Source organism: Mus pahari, chromosome 15 (genome assembly GCF_900095145.1).
Source record: "Mus pahari chromosome 15, PAHARI_EIJ_v1.1, whole genome shotgun sequence".
Lineage (NCBI taxonomy): Eukaryota > Metazoa > Chordata > Mammalia > Rodentia > Muridae > Mus > Mus pahari.
In genome coordinates this window covers 26,896,131-26,910,450 of record NC_034604.1, presented here as the reverse complement: position 1 = coordinate 26,910,450, position 14,320 = coordinate 26,896,131, and the positions used below count along the sequence as shown (strand labels likewise).

The following is a 14,320-nucleotide window of genomic DNA, read 5'->3' as shown; positions in this document are numbered from 1 at the left end:
GGCCTTTTAAGACAGGGCCTACTTTGTTACCCAGACTGGTCTTGAATTTGAGATCTTTGCCTTCTAAGTTTGAGGATTTTGGATGCACCATCTCACACTTGGTGACATTTGAAAGAACATACTTATACCAATTGTGGAGAATTCCAAAGACAAACAATGAAATTCTCATGTTATGAATTTTGACAAGTTTCCTAAGGAAAGATTACAAATAACTATGACTGGTCTGCATAGACACTTGAAGTCCTGACCGTTTCCCTAGTTTTATAACATTTGCACTCTGGAAAAACCTCATTGAAATACAAACCTGTGGCTATGACTGACTAGTGAAAGGGATGCAAGCACACACTGCATGGCAGGCTCACTGGTACAAGCTACAAAACTGTAATGACAGCGAAAGACTAAAGTTGGCTTCTTAAAGAAAGGGGAGGGGTTTATATGGATTGCACTGAGTAGTGGGGTGGGGTACATCATAATTCTTTGCCTCAAGAACTGAGGCACAAGATTCACAAGGATCATCTGTGCTCAGGAGTTCCAGACCAGCCTAAGAAACAGTACACTAAGACCCCGCTTCATAAACAGAAGGAAAAACAAACAAGCAAGCATATTTAGAGATGATGTAGCTACTTGAGAAGAAAAATTTGGACCCATATAAATACTGAATAAATCAAAGACGTTTGGCAACTAAAAATACACACAAAGAAAAGATGTGGGAGAATTCTTCCCGAGCCTGCAGTGAGGGACCCACAGAGTGGAAAGAGAGAATCTACTCTGCAATTCTGTCCTCTATCTCTGCTCATGCACTGTGGCACACATGCCACATAAATGCACACAGACAATAAACAACCATAAAACCCGCCTCTTCTCCCTCTCCCATCATCATCACTTTGGATGGAGTTCCTAGGCTCCTGCTGCAGCTTTCCCAGTGCTGCCACTACAGAGGCAGACCACCACCTTCAGCTTATTCTCACTCTTATGAAGGGAGGCAGGCAGAGACAGCACACACGTACAATCCTAGCATGTGGAGGGGAAGGCATGAAAATCATGAGTTCAAACTGTCTTAAGAACTCAGTCATTTGGGTTAAACAAATATATAAAGAAAACAAGAAGGAATGCATGATTACAGTTTAGCATATTTACAACCCAGTAACGGGAGACAAGGGCAGGTGGGCCATGTTTGAAGCCAGCCTCAAACTGTAAAGAATCAAAATCTAACAAATATTTGCCATTCAGAGATAGAAGTAGTGGTTCACGGCTAGAATCCCAGCACTTGGGAGGCTGAGGGAGGAGATCATAACCCTTCACCCTCCAAACCAGTGGCAGCTATAGAAGGGGAGAGCTGAGCTCAAGCAATAGGTATTACTCCTTACTTCTCAGATTTTAAAAGTATGAGGTATAAACTGGTATAAACTAAGGCACTTAATCAGATGTTAGCTATAGACAATTCCAACTACCTAGTTCTATGATTAATTTTTACAATTTATGTTGCAGATGTATTTGCACAAATGAAAAATGTCACAGTATAAAATGTGTTATCATGTACTATGTATTATCTATGACAGTATGGGACTAGACACATCCTGAACCCATTTATGCGGGACTGTTATAGTGCTACTAACTGTGACAGAATATTAGGTGTTGAAATGGGAAGCTTCCAATGTGTTATATGAAAGCAGGAGAAAGAAGTAAACATTCTTGAGGGGTAAAAGGGATAAAATAAAAACTTACTCAACTTCGAATGTATCAGCATGCACGAACATTGGAAGAGTATTTTAGAATCTGTACAAGGTTTCCTTAGAAAGACAGTGTGGCTGAGGATTCAGCTTAGTTAGCACGTTTGCCTGGCATGCTTGGAGCTCTGGGTTCACTAACTAGGACTGCATAAAGCAGGTGTGGTGGTGCATGTCTGAAGGTTCTGTAGGTCCAGCACTCGGAAGGTAAAGACTAGAGGATTAGAAGTTCAAGGTCATCCTTGGCCACATTTATAGGCCAATTTTGTATGAGTCCTCACTTTCAAAAAACCAGACAAAACCCCTAAAAGAATGGGCTAGAAAGCTGGCTCAGTGGTTAAGAGGAAGGACTACTCTTGCAGAGGACCCTGGTTTGGACCCACACAGCATCTCACAACTATCTCTCAACTGTAGCTCCAGGACATCCAACACCCTCTTCTAGCCTCCATCAAGTGGAACATACACACACATTCAGGTAACAAGTTTATACATGCTTGCTTCTGCAGCACATGTACTGAAAGTGGAACAAGACAGAGAACATGCAAATTTATGAGGAATTCTATGTTAAAAATACGCATAAAGTAAAAATAAGTGAACCTGTGTCATTTGGAAGAGCAGAGCTCTTAACTGTTACACCATCCTTCCCACTCCCCAAATACAGAACACCTATATACATACAGGGTCTTTCTACTTAACCCTGGCTGTCCTGGAACTATGTAGACCCGACTCCAGACTGGCTTAAAATTCACCTTTGCCTCCTGGGTGCCGGGAATACCCACCATGTCTAGGAAAATGCAGCAGGTGCTTTGTTTAGTGTGTGTGTGTGTGTGTGTGTGTGTGTGTATGCGTGTATGTGTATGTTTTAGGATTTTATTTTATGTGTATTGGTGCTGCATGTATATTTGTGCACCACATGCGTGCAGTGCCCAGCAGAGGCCAGAAAAAAAATAAACCAATTTTTAAAGAGGAAAAAAAGGGACTTCCAAGACACCAGAGAAAACACTGGTGTCTGGTGCCAGAACCATTTCCACAGTGAGCATATGCCATGCCATGAGCTTTCTAAGCTGCTTGAACAGACAAAGCTGTATGAACTGTGCTATTCACAGCCATGTGGTTGGGAACCAAATTTATGAAGCTCAAAGTGTGAATAGTCACATCCCAATTTAGACCTGCTGGTACCACCCCATTTCTTAAGCACTAAAAAATTGCCCTTCAGGAGATATATAAAACAAAATAGAACTCATACTAAAAATAAAATAAAAAAATGGTAAAGAGAAAGAAAGCAAGCAAGTTGGTAACTGAGAGCTGAGGGCCGGAAATGCTTCTTACGTATCTTTATGCCCTCCCCTTTGGAACCACTAGAGACAGGAGAGGTAGCCTGCCAAGAGCAGATGGCAGTGTGGAGGAAACAGGGAGATTTACAAGGCCGTGTTTATGAAGCTTTGGCTTTGAACAATTTCAGACAAGCAAAACTAGTTTTATGTTAAATTATAATAAACTGTAAGAATGTACCAAAGAAGTAGGTTGCCTTGCATGGCAAAGGGGAAGAAACACGAGGAAACTGAAAACGTGCATTAGGTAAGAATAGTGATATTGTTCCGGGGATCTGAGTTAGATACACAGGATTCCCATAGTAGAATGAGTGAACTCCTTCAAGTTGTCCTCTGATTTCCATGTGTGCCATGGCACATATGTGAGTGAGCACATATGTATGAACATACAAATAAAATATAGTTATTTTTAAGATGCTGGTACTGCACCTCACAGAGAAAAGAATCACTTTTAAGTGACTTGTTAGTGGGATGTAGTCTGAGAACAGAGAGAGCTTTTCACTGAACTAATTCAGTGTATTGGCAGCAATGATCTATAAAGGACTAAGTTACAAGAAGACTCACAGCTTTGATTTAGTATATCACGGATTATCATATGATGATGAAGAACAAGTACTTATGCTAGTATTTTAAGGAAGCAACATTTTTAGTCTAAGGAAAAGATACATATACATGAACTCTAAGAAAGCAAGCCAGGAAATGGCTCAGTCGGTAAAGTGTTCGTCTTGAGCATGAGTTCATGTCCCAACGACCCAAGTGATGGTTGGAAGCAGATAGGTGGATCCAGGGAGACATAGGTGGCCTGGCCTATGTGACGGGAGTTGTAGGATAACGAGAGACCCCCATCTCAAATGAAAGATGGATAGTACCTGAAGACTGACTGACAGTCAAGGTTGTCTTACTCTCTCTGTATATGGGCACCTCTACTATAGACACACACACCTCTTTATTTTTTTAATCTAAGAAAGGAAAAACATATATTTCACTTGAAAATCTTGGTTCACAGAAAAGGACTCAAAGGAATGCCACCCTAGAACAATGAGCACCTAGTCCTTAGATTCGAATGTTACTTTTCACTAGAACACAGTTTGTCTGGAAAAACTGCTATTTTCAAAACCAGAGAAGCAGAGAAAGTGAGAGTGAGCTTGTGGTATTACATATCAAAAAGAAGTACTCAAAGATTAATAGTTACCAAAAGAACAGTGGGGGAAAAACAAGAGAACAGAAGAGAGGCAACTTCTGGGACAAATTGGGGGTGGGGGTGGGAGTTTTAAGACACAGCAAGTAAACCGAACATCCATCAAGTCTTTGGTGAAAACCTTCTCGGCTAAACGCATTCAGTGTCAAATGAGGCCATCCAGGTAGAAACTGCTCTATAACTTGCTAATAAGTTCTCTGATACTTTACTATTAAATAATAAAGTGGTCAAATTTTTCCTCCTCCCAAGTTACAGAGGAAATCAAAATTTCTTTTCTTTTGAGACAGAGTCTAACTATGCAGCTCAGCTGGCTTTCAAACCTGTTACACAACCTCAGCTAGCTCTGGAATTGCTATTGTCCCGTCTCAGCCTCCTGACTTTTTTGTGCTGGGGAAATCAAGAGGCGGACTAGTTCTGAGGGCTAGAAGCCAAGGATATAGGGCTAAACAAGGAACTGAAATATGGGTCAGTGAGCCCCACGTGTAATATGCTGCGACCCATGGAAGAGACATTCTTTTAATTCGAGTGGCCCATCTTCAACTGACAGAAGTAGTGGCCAAGAAAACTAACATAGGATACTAGGTCTTCAACTCAGTGTATTGCCTTGGCTATAAAAAGAACAAATTACAGATGATTCATTTAGAACAAACAAAATTAAATCAAAAATAAAAACTCAAAGCCAGACATGGTGGCTCACACCAAAAATCCTTGCAGTTAAAAGGCTTAAGCACAGGGACTGCTGAGAGTTCCAGGATAGCATAGCAGCACAGTAAATTCCAGGTCAGTCTGGAGCTTACAGAATGAGCAAAGAGGGAGGGTGGGCGAGGATCAGAAGTGTGTGTGTGCCTAGGAAATTGAAATCCATTGAAACTCATGGAAGTAACTGCATCTATGAAACGAAAACAAGACAAATACAAGCCCACAGGAAGGAGACAAAAACCAATGCTCAGAGGTCAAGACAGAAGCAGGAGATACCTGCCCAGTTATTTCAGGAAAGATGGCATGATTAAGAGGTTAACATGGGAACTAATGCTGTAGTAAACACAGAAAGGAACAATTGTGCATGCTTGTGGTCTACGCTGCTCTGGGCTGACTGGGCTGAGGCTAAGAAACACTTGCGCTGAGACAACACAGCAAGAAAGTATCTCAAACAAAACAGTTATGAAATGAAGGAGCCTCAGTATGGTGGTCAATACCTTTAATCCCAACACTGCAGAGGCATGCAGACCTCTATGAGTTTCAGGCTAGCCAAAATCTATACAGTAAAACTATCTTAAAGAACCAAACCAAACCAAACCAAACCAAAGAGGATCATGAACATACCTTAAAGAGAAAAAGCTATTTAAAAAGTGCCAATATAGACACAATTGGGCACCACTTCCTAAATAAGACGGAGCAGAAATAATATAGAAAGAATTCAAGAAAACTTTTTTATTTTCTTCCCAAGAAAGGGTTTCTCTGCAGATCTGGTTGTCCTAGATCTCAATCTGTAGACCAGGCTGGCCTCATATTTATAGAGATCCTCTTCTCTCTATATTTTGAGTGCTGGGATCTAAGGTGTGCGCCACCATGCCTAAGAACACTTTTTATAAGTAACATTGTATGCTACAGATTGAGAAGGTATATTACATTTAAAAATGAATTAATTATATGTAACAGTCACAACAAATCATGTTAGGGATGGTGTTACTGCTCAGTGGTAGAGTGCTTCCCTTGTGTGCCCGAGGCCCTAGGTTCAAAGCTCAATACTGGAAAAAAAAAAGTTGCTGAACTCCATAAAGTAGTAACATGTATAATAAGTCATGTGTGTAATTAAGGTTTTTGAGAGGTTAGAAGACAAACCAGGCTTAGCTTCAGACTTCTCTAGAGCCCATTCAGCTTTAGAAGACAGGAGATATACCTATGAAGTACTCAGAGAAAGAATATAGAAACAATACACAAATACAGAAAATCAGCCAAAATATAGAAAAGAGTATAGCAACTAAACCACGGCTTAAGTAGCTAGGAAATGAAATCCGAGCACATGAAAAGTCACAGTGTTGCTCCTCCATGAGAAGACATCTTTTAGAGCTAAAGAATCAATCACTATGTGAGGCATGCTTAAGCCCTGGACTCCGACTCTGGCGTGAGTGCACACACAAACACACATGAGGTTGTTCTTTGAAGAAAGAAAATTTTATCAATCAAGTGAAATTAGAGGAAAGAAATTGGTTAAAGGATGGAGATAGGAGTGTTGAATGCACTTATCAGGAGGAGGAAGCCTCTACCTGTCTCCAGAGTCTCACATCGTGTTAACTCTGAACCATGTTCGTTATATTGGTTTATCTTCTTTGAGAGTTTGGGAGAATTCTATGGAACCACACAGGCCTGGTGCGTGTCTGATAGCGCACTGAATTTTTTTTCTTCTACTTCTTTCATAGAAATTGGTCTGTTTATACTTGTTATCTCCAGAATACAAAGAAATTGGGTATTAGGAATTTATTATAATTATAGATGCAAGTAGAAAAAACTCCCAATAACTAAGTTTTTTTCCTGTGTAATCTACCAGGAAATTACATGCCAAGAGCTGTGCCTAATATAGAAGAACACTCACAAGCCGTGTGGCTGAACACCCAACACTCACTTGGCAGGACCAAGGGCCATTTTACTCAGACACTCAGAAGATGCTTCACTAACCTGACTTAATGACAAGGCCCTAAAGCCTAGTTCTCATTGTACATCCAAATCAAATGTCATCATACCACGAATGTAATAAAAATTATAGCTAATATAAAAATAAAACAATAAGGCTGGTGGCTCACAACCATCTGTAAAGGGACCCAATGTCCTCTTCTGGTGTGTCTGAAGACAGCTATAGTGTACTCATATAAATAAAATAAATCAATCTTTAAAAAAAAAATAAAACAATAAAACAGTTTAGGCTGGGCAGTTGTTTCTGTATCTCTTAGGCAATATATTTTCTCACCACGAAATATCTGTCATAGTAGAGAGAACTAAGAATCAGGAAGGTTTCAAAAGACAATGCCCAGCTCAGAGTCAGTCAGTCTGAATCTCTCTCTCTCTGCTCCACCAGCACCAGTTCTGCATGTGTGCTGCCATGCTTCCTGCTATGAGGGCAATGACCTAAGCCTGTGACCCTGTCAGCAAGCCACCAATGGCTTCTTCTGTAAGAGTCACCTTGGTTACGGTTCTCGGCACAGCCAGAGGACACTGCCTCAGGCAGTAGAAACAGAAGTCCTAAGCACTGCATCGCAACTAAAATTTCCCAGGAGTTGTATTCCAGGCCTCTTCATTTCAACCATCCTGCATATACTCAAGACATAGCACACATATTAATAAACTGAAAGTTCATGACTTCTAGCAGAGGGATCTCCTCAACCACCCACCGACAATTATCAGCTACTTCATAGATAAAAGGCAAATTCAGGACTGAAGTCAAGGCTAGTGGTTAAGGTCATATGATGTTCTTCTGGACTCAGGGTCTAGACTTAGCACTGTATCATGTGGGTCACACCGGCTGAAATTCCACCTCCAGGGGTACTTGACACAACTGGCCTCTGCAGGTACCTACACACTCATGTGCACATACCTACACACAGACACACATATTGAGAAATATTAAAAATAAATATAAAATTATCCACATATTCACTAGCAAAAAGGTTCTACACTGATCCCAAATCAACCAGACTTAACCTCTATGGCTTGGTAGTTTTTCTAAAAACAGGTCCCTGTGTTACCTAAATTAGTCACAAACTCCTGGACTCAAGTGATCTCTATCTTAACCTCATTGCTTTCTGAGACAACAGGAGCACATCATGGCACCTAGCCTTTCCACACATTTTTTCATTCTGTTAGCAGCCTCTTTCAGATACCCAACCATCCCACTGTACCTACTGAATTGGTAACTTGTCTGCAGCAAAATATAATACACTGTATCTTTAATCTTTTTCGGTATTTATATTTCCTTCAGTGTAGATGGATGCTCACTCTCCCTGAGAACACTCCCCTTTAGCCTCTCTGAACCACAGCACTTGCCCTTTGTACTACAATGTGGTACCTCCAGGCAACAGCAATGAACAAGGCCTGAAATACCTTGGCTCAGATCCAAGGAAGTGTGTTGAAAACTGCACTGTTATACTGGACAAAATTTTCTACTCTTACAGAAACATACTTTAATTATGAAAAATGAAGATTTTAAATACTTTCTTACCATTCCTTAGCATCTAAGTATTAAATTAGGATGTCTCTTTAGTATATTGTGTAAAAGTGCCTGATTTGAAAATTGCAGTTTGATAACCTCAAGACTTGCCCAAAACTATTATATAGGGGGTGGCAGGAATTTTTGTCAGGTATATATTTATATATTACATGTTTATATAATTTCATTTATATATACTTATATATAATTTATGTTTTATATTATATCTCTATATACTTATATATCATTTTTGTCAGTTATATATTAATATGGTGCTAGTATACAAAATATATAAGGAACTACAAATAATAAACAGCAAACAGAATGAAACTTCCAATATATAAACGGCCTAATAAATGAACAGATAGTTCTCAGAAGAAACAGAAATGACTCTCAAGGAGATACAAATTAAAACTTTGCAGATTCCACTTTACCCCAGTCAGAATGATCATTATCAAGAACACAAATGGACCAGCAAGACAGCTCAGGGGTAAATGTGATTCTGTCAAGCCTCATGACCTGAGTTCCACTTCTGGGACCTTTATGGTAGGAGACAGGAGACTCCCAAGAGTTGCCTTCTGACTTCATCATGTCTATCTTGGCATGTACACGGCCACATAAATCCACAAAATAAGTAAATGTAATATACATAAGAAAGAAAACAACTGTTAACGAGGATGTGGGTGAAGGGGAACCCCCATTCACTGATGACGGACATGTAAATTCGAATAAAGAAGGGTAGAGGCTTCTCAAAGAAATAAAATGTGCAACTACCATGAGACCCAGTTAAAACTCCCAGACATATTCCCAAGACCACTGTCCTTCCACAGAGATACTGGTATACCCATATTTATTATTGTTCTACTCGCAGCAGTAAGGAGCCAAGAGTCAGCTTAGATGCCATTAACAGAAAAATGGGCAACAAAAATGTGGCGCACACACGTGTGGAGTTTTATTTAGTAATAACAATGAAATCAGCGAGACACCTCATGGATCTGGAAATTATTAAGTGAGGCAATCTAGACTCAACCAACAGGTAAACTCTCAATTGCAAAGCCTTGTTTTTCATTTGTATGTATGTATGTATGTATGTATGTATGTATGTATGTATGTATGTATGCATGTGTGTGTATGAGTATAGACCTTGAAACTAGAGTGAGGAGGGGCAATGGAACACATGTGACTTAATATGGAAAGAAACTAATCAGACCGGAAGAGGACAGGGGAGGAAGGAGGACAGGGGAAAGAGTAGAGGAAGGGCCCCACAACCAAGGCAAGGCTAGGGAAATCCATCAGGCATGAGAAGCCAAATTTGAATCCTCAGAACTCACATCAAAGCAGAAGATGAAGCCTGACTAACTGGAATCCAGAGCTCCTACAGAGATGGGAGGCAGAGGCAGGAGGATGCCTAGAAGATCACTGCTAGCCTGCTATATGCTGAGAAAAAAATAAGAGCCCTTGTGCCTGACAAAGTAGAAGGTTAGGACAGACACTGAGGTTGCCCTCTGATCTCCACATGCTGTGGTGCAGCTCACCCATTCAGAGACACATGCACTGTATGTGTAAACAGCCATACAGAATCCTACCACCTTATGTGCTAATGAAAAACAAATAGAGGGGTTGGAGAAATGGCTCAGTAGTTACAAACACTGCCTACTCTTGCAAAAGTTCAGTTCCTAGGACCCACATGGTAGCTAGCTCACAACCACCCAGAATGTTGTGGGTCCCGGGAAATCCAATGTCCTCTTCTGAGTACCACAGCATTAGGCATGCATATGGTGCACATGCATACATGTGGGCAAACATTCATAGCCATGAAACAAACATAAAAACCTACAAAACCAAAACAAACATAAAAATTTGTTTGAGTTCCTGATTTGAATTTTATGATCAAAGTAATTAAATGATTTATATTTAAAAATTATGGGATTAGAATAGAATTTCCAACAATTTTGCGAATAGTCTTAAATTTTTAAGCCATTCCGTAGTACATATTACATAAATATGTACTGACAAGTATAAAATCAAAACATCAACCATGTGAAATGCTGAAAAGGCTCTGTGTCAGTTAAGGTGTACTGAGCCAAGAGTTAATTAGGTAAAATAAACAGCACATCCACCTCATTGAGTGGAAACTCCCATTCATCTTTAATAAATGATAAAATTATTATGTACATACTAAAGAGTTGTTTAAAATACATTTCTTTTTTTCTTAAGATTTATTTTTATTGTGTATGTGCCCTTGAGGGTCACAAGAGGAATTAGGTCCCCAAGAGTTGGAATTACTCTTGGGGTTGAACTGACCAATGTTGGTGCTGGGAGCTAGATTGAGGTCCTCTGAAAGAGTGACAAGTATTCAGTCACTGATTCATTCATTGACAACAAGTACTCTTAATTGCTGAACTATCTTGCCAATATCATAAAATATATTTCTTTATGACTTATTATCAGTAAATGTTTGGTGTGTGCACTTATTTTATATACCTACATATCCAGGGTTATGTGAAATTTTCTGGGGTTAAAAAGTTTAAGAAGCCCTGATCTAGAGTTCAATTTAGAAAAGAGCATTTAATTACAGAGTTCAATAAAGCAAAAGGAGAGGGAAATGACTTGAGGCCCATACCTGAGCGCTGAGTCAGCCGCGTGTGCTGCTGTAGTAGTGATGACAGGAGACTGTGCTCTGGTGGCTGAGACTGTCGCTACCACAGCAGGAGGGATAGTACTGGAGGTGGTCACAGGTGGCCGAGACTACAGGGGAAAGAAAAAATACTTCACTTAGAGCAGAAGGCAAGACAAAATACAGCAAGCCTAATAGTAAACCTCAGTTTTGAAACATGAGCCTGCAGCTGAGGACGTCTGTGCCTGGGTGAAAGTCCCCTGCACCCTAGCTTTTTCTAGGTATGTTATCCTTAGACAAAGAACTGGCGGGGACTGTGCTGGGAGCCTGTAATCCTAGCACAGGAGCATTGTCTACCTGGACTACTTGAGGTGGGGGTGAGAGTAGGGAGAGAACAGGAAGCGGCAGAGCAGGACACATGCAGCTGAATGGAAGAACACGTGACTGGCCCTTACAAGGTTCTAGGTTCAATCCTAGCACTGCTAAACAGGCAGGGAAAATCCCCATTTTATACTAGGAGGGGAGGTACAAGTCTTTGTCACAGCACTCAGAAAGCAGAGGCAGAGGATCTCTGTGAACTGCAGGCCAGCCTGACTTAGAGAGTTCTAGACCAGCCAAGGCTACATAACGAGACTGTTTCAATACAAACACACACTCCTATCTTGCCCATGAATTTTTTAAAAGTTGATTAATTTTATTTATGAGTACACTGTAGCTATCTTCAGACACACCAGAAGAGGGCACTGGATCCCATTACAAATGGTTCTGAGCTACCATAAGGTTGCTGGGAATTGAACTCAGGATCTCTGGAGAACAGTCAGTGCTCTTAGCCACTGAGCCATCTTTCCAGCCCACCCACCACTTTTTACTAAAACTAGAATAAAAGTACCGTCCTAGTCTTCGTAGAAACTGGAATTTAACTGTTTGGCCTGGCATAGTTTACTGTGGTACTGAGTGGACATTTAAAACCCATAGTTGTGCCCTGTACAGAGGACCTGAGGTTACTGGCTGGTGTTTTGGGCTCTGAGGCCAAATCAGGATACAAAGGGTAAAAAGGATGAGAAGACTCTATGCTGACAGAAGTCAAGGTGCTCCAAATGGGAGAGAAACCCTCAGGTATTCAGACGATTTCTACATTTTCACACAACTAGTCAGCCTTAACCCTTACTACTGTATCTGTGTGTAAGTCTTCTGAGAAAGGAGCTCCGCAAAGCCATCAATCACCCAGTCACCATTCCCACCACCCGAGTCCTGATCCACCCTTTTCCGGACCTTCAGATGCTACTGACTCACCAAGTCCTGCCTGCTCTTGCTCTTGTACGTGTGTGCATGTGGACCCCAAGCATGTGCCATTGCACATGTACTCGAGTGTGGCATGAGAGGTAACCTGTCCTCTCCTTCAACCATGTAGGACCAAGGTGGACGCAGGCTCTCTAATCTGGGAGCTAATTCTCTGACTGGCTGACTCAAGGTCCTAGTCCCACTGCCCACTCTTTCCCCTTACGTTAACCTCTGCCCTCATCTGCTGCTCCTACTCTACAAAGCCACCCACATTAGGACCATCACTGCTGCATTCTCCGGGACAGTGAGCTCTTTGATCTGGTTCTAAGACTCCTGAATTTCTGATATATTCTATGCATTTTCCTGAGGATTAAATGTCATGTATTTTGTTGGCAAGAAGATCTTTTGCTTTACTTTCAAAGTTTAAGTTAGTTCTGTTCTGTTTTTTATTGGAAGAATGTGGGGGGAGGGTCTCATGCAACCCAGGATGACCTCTATTGTGGTTAAGGAAGATGTTGATTCCTGGCTCTCCTGCAATGTACTGAAATCACACATGGGCTACCACATCTGCACTCTGGTTTTTGTTGTTGTTTTTTTGAGATACTGTCTTTCTACATAGGTCTGTCTGGCCTAGATCTCAGAGCTCAGCCTGCCTTTGTCTCTCCCAAGTGCTGAAATTAAAGGTGTGAACTGCCACAGCAGGCCACGCAGGCTTTTAAAGACCAGCTAATTCACAAATATTACCTTTCTGACCCCCGAAAGGACTAGAATTTCTACCTTCTCTATGTAACTAGGTTAGATGCATCTTTCAAAGATTATATCATCTATAAAATCAAGTGCACACTCCATGGTTTTGGAGTCCTTAATTTAGAAGCACCATTGAATCTTTTCCTTTTCGTTCCTTTGAGATTTAAAAACAATTCTTTTTTATGTGTATGGGCATCATGCCTGCATTGACTGTGTAGTACATGCACACAGGACACATGGCAGCCAGGAAAGGGCACTGGATCCCGTGGAACTCAAGTTACAGATGGTTGTTAGCCACCATGTGGGTACTGAGAATGGACCTGGGTCCTCTGAAAACACAGCTATTGCTCTTTAACTCCTGAGCCATCTTCTGAACCCGAATCTCCTTCTGAGACAGCACAGTTCTATTAGACCGAGACTACAGAACTCCTTGAATAAAAATAAACAAGGCTCAGGTGTAGCTCAGCTACTAGAGTGCTTGCCTGGCACGCATAGGCCTTGGGTTTGATTCTCACTATGGAAGAAGGGGTGGGTGGGTACGGTGGGGGGATGAGAGGGAGGCTACCAGATATATTTAGTAGTTGAAAGCTACCTGAAAAGGGAGACATTTATTTCCATGCATAAAATGTACATAAGCCTTTTTAGTGCTCACAAAGCTCTCTCCAAATTACAATCCTCCTGTATCTTAGCTAGCCTTTCTCAGCACTATAGCCACCACTGTCGGCCTTGCTCCTGTTCATTCTCTACACCAGTTGTCTTGTCACTTTTCCATCAAACTCTTAATGTCCCTGTTCTACACTTGCACCACTCAAAGGGCATCCTTCAAGCTTTGCAAAGCTTTGAAAACTCAACGGAGAGAAGTAACTGAGCTTATGGAGCCCCTCAGTGTCTGGCAGAGCACACGGCTATGGTAAGGCTCAGAAGCCAGAATGGCTGAGCATCCCTGACCCCAACATGCCTGGATTGGCTGGTGAATGAGGTGCTGCACTGCTGGCTGTGCCGTAGCAGCATTTGGCAGCTGTGAAGTTGGCCTCAGGACTGTGGTTACTTTAGAGCTGGACATCACAGCAGCAGCAGCTGCACCTGAAAAGACAAAAATTATCATCATGGCCTACAGAAGCATTACTTACTAAAGCCAATTATGTTTTCTAGGAAAGGCATAATTGCCAAGCCTGGGCAGCACGTGGATCTCCAGCTCCTGTACACTACTACCCACAC

General features: G+C 41.3%; 1 protein-coding gene across 1 annotated transcript in view; it reads right to left on the bottom strand.

The window, feature by feature from the left end:
* The window catches only part of Sap130 (Sin3A associated protein 130), a 77,656-nt gene that overhangs the window by 47,067 nt on the left and 16,269 nt on the right, over positions 1-14,320 (bottom strand). Inside the window, exons 6-7 of the mRNA XM_021215039.2 lie at positions 14,061-14,185; positions 11,081-11,205 (exon numbers count right to left, since the gene is read on the bottom strand). Of these exons, the coding sequence (XP_021070698.1) occupies positions 11,081-11,205; positions 14,061-14,185 (250 nt within the window). The remainder of the gene's footprint in view (positions 1-11,080; positions 11,206-14,060; positions 14,186-14,320) is intronic.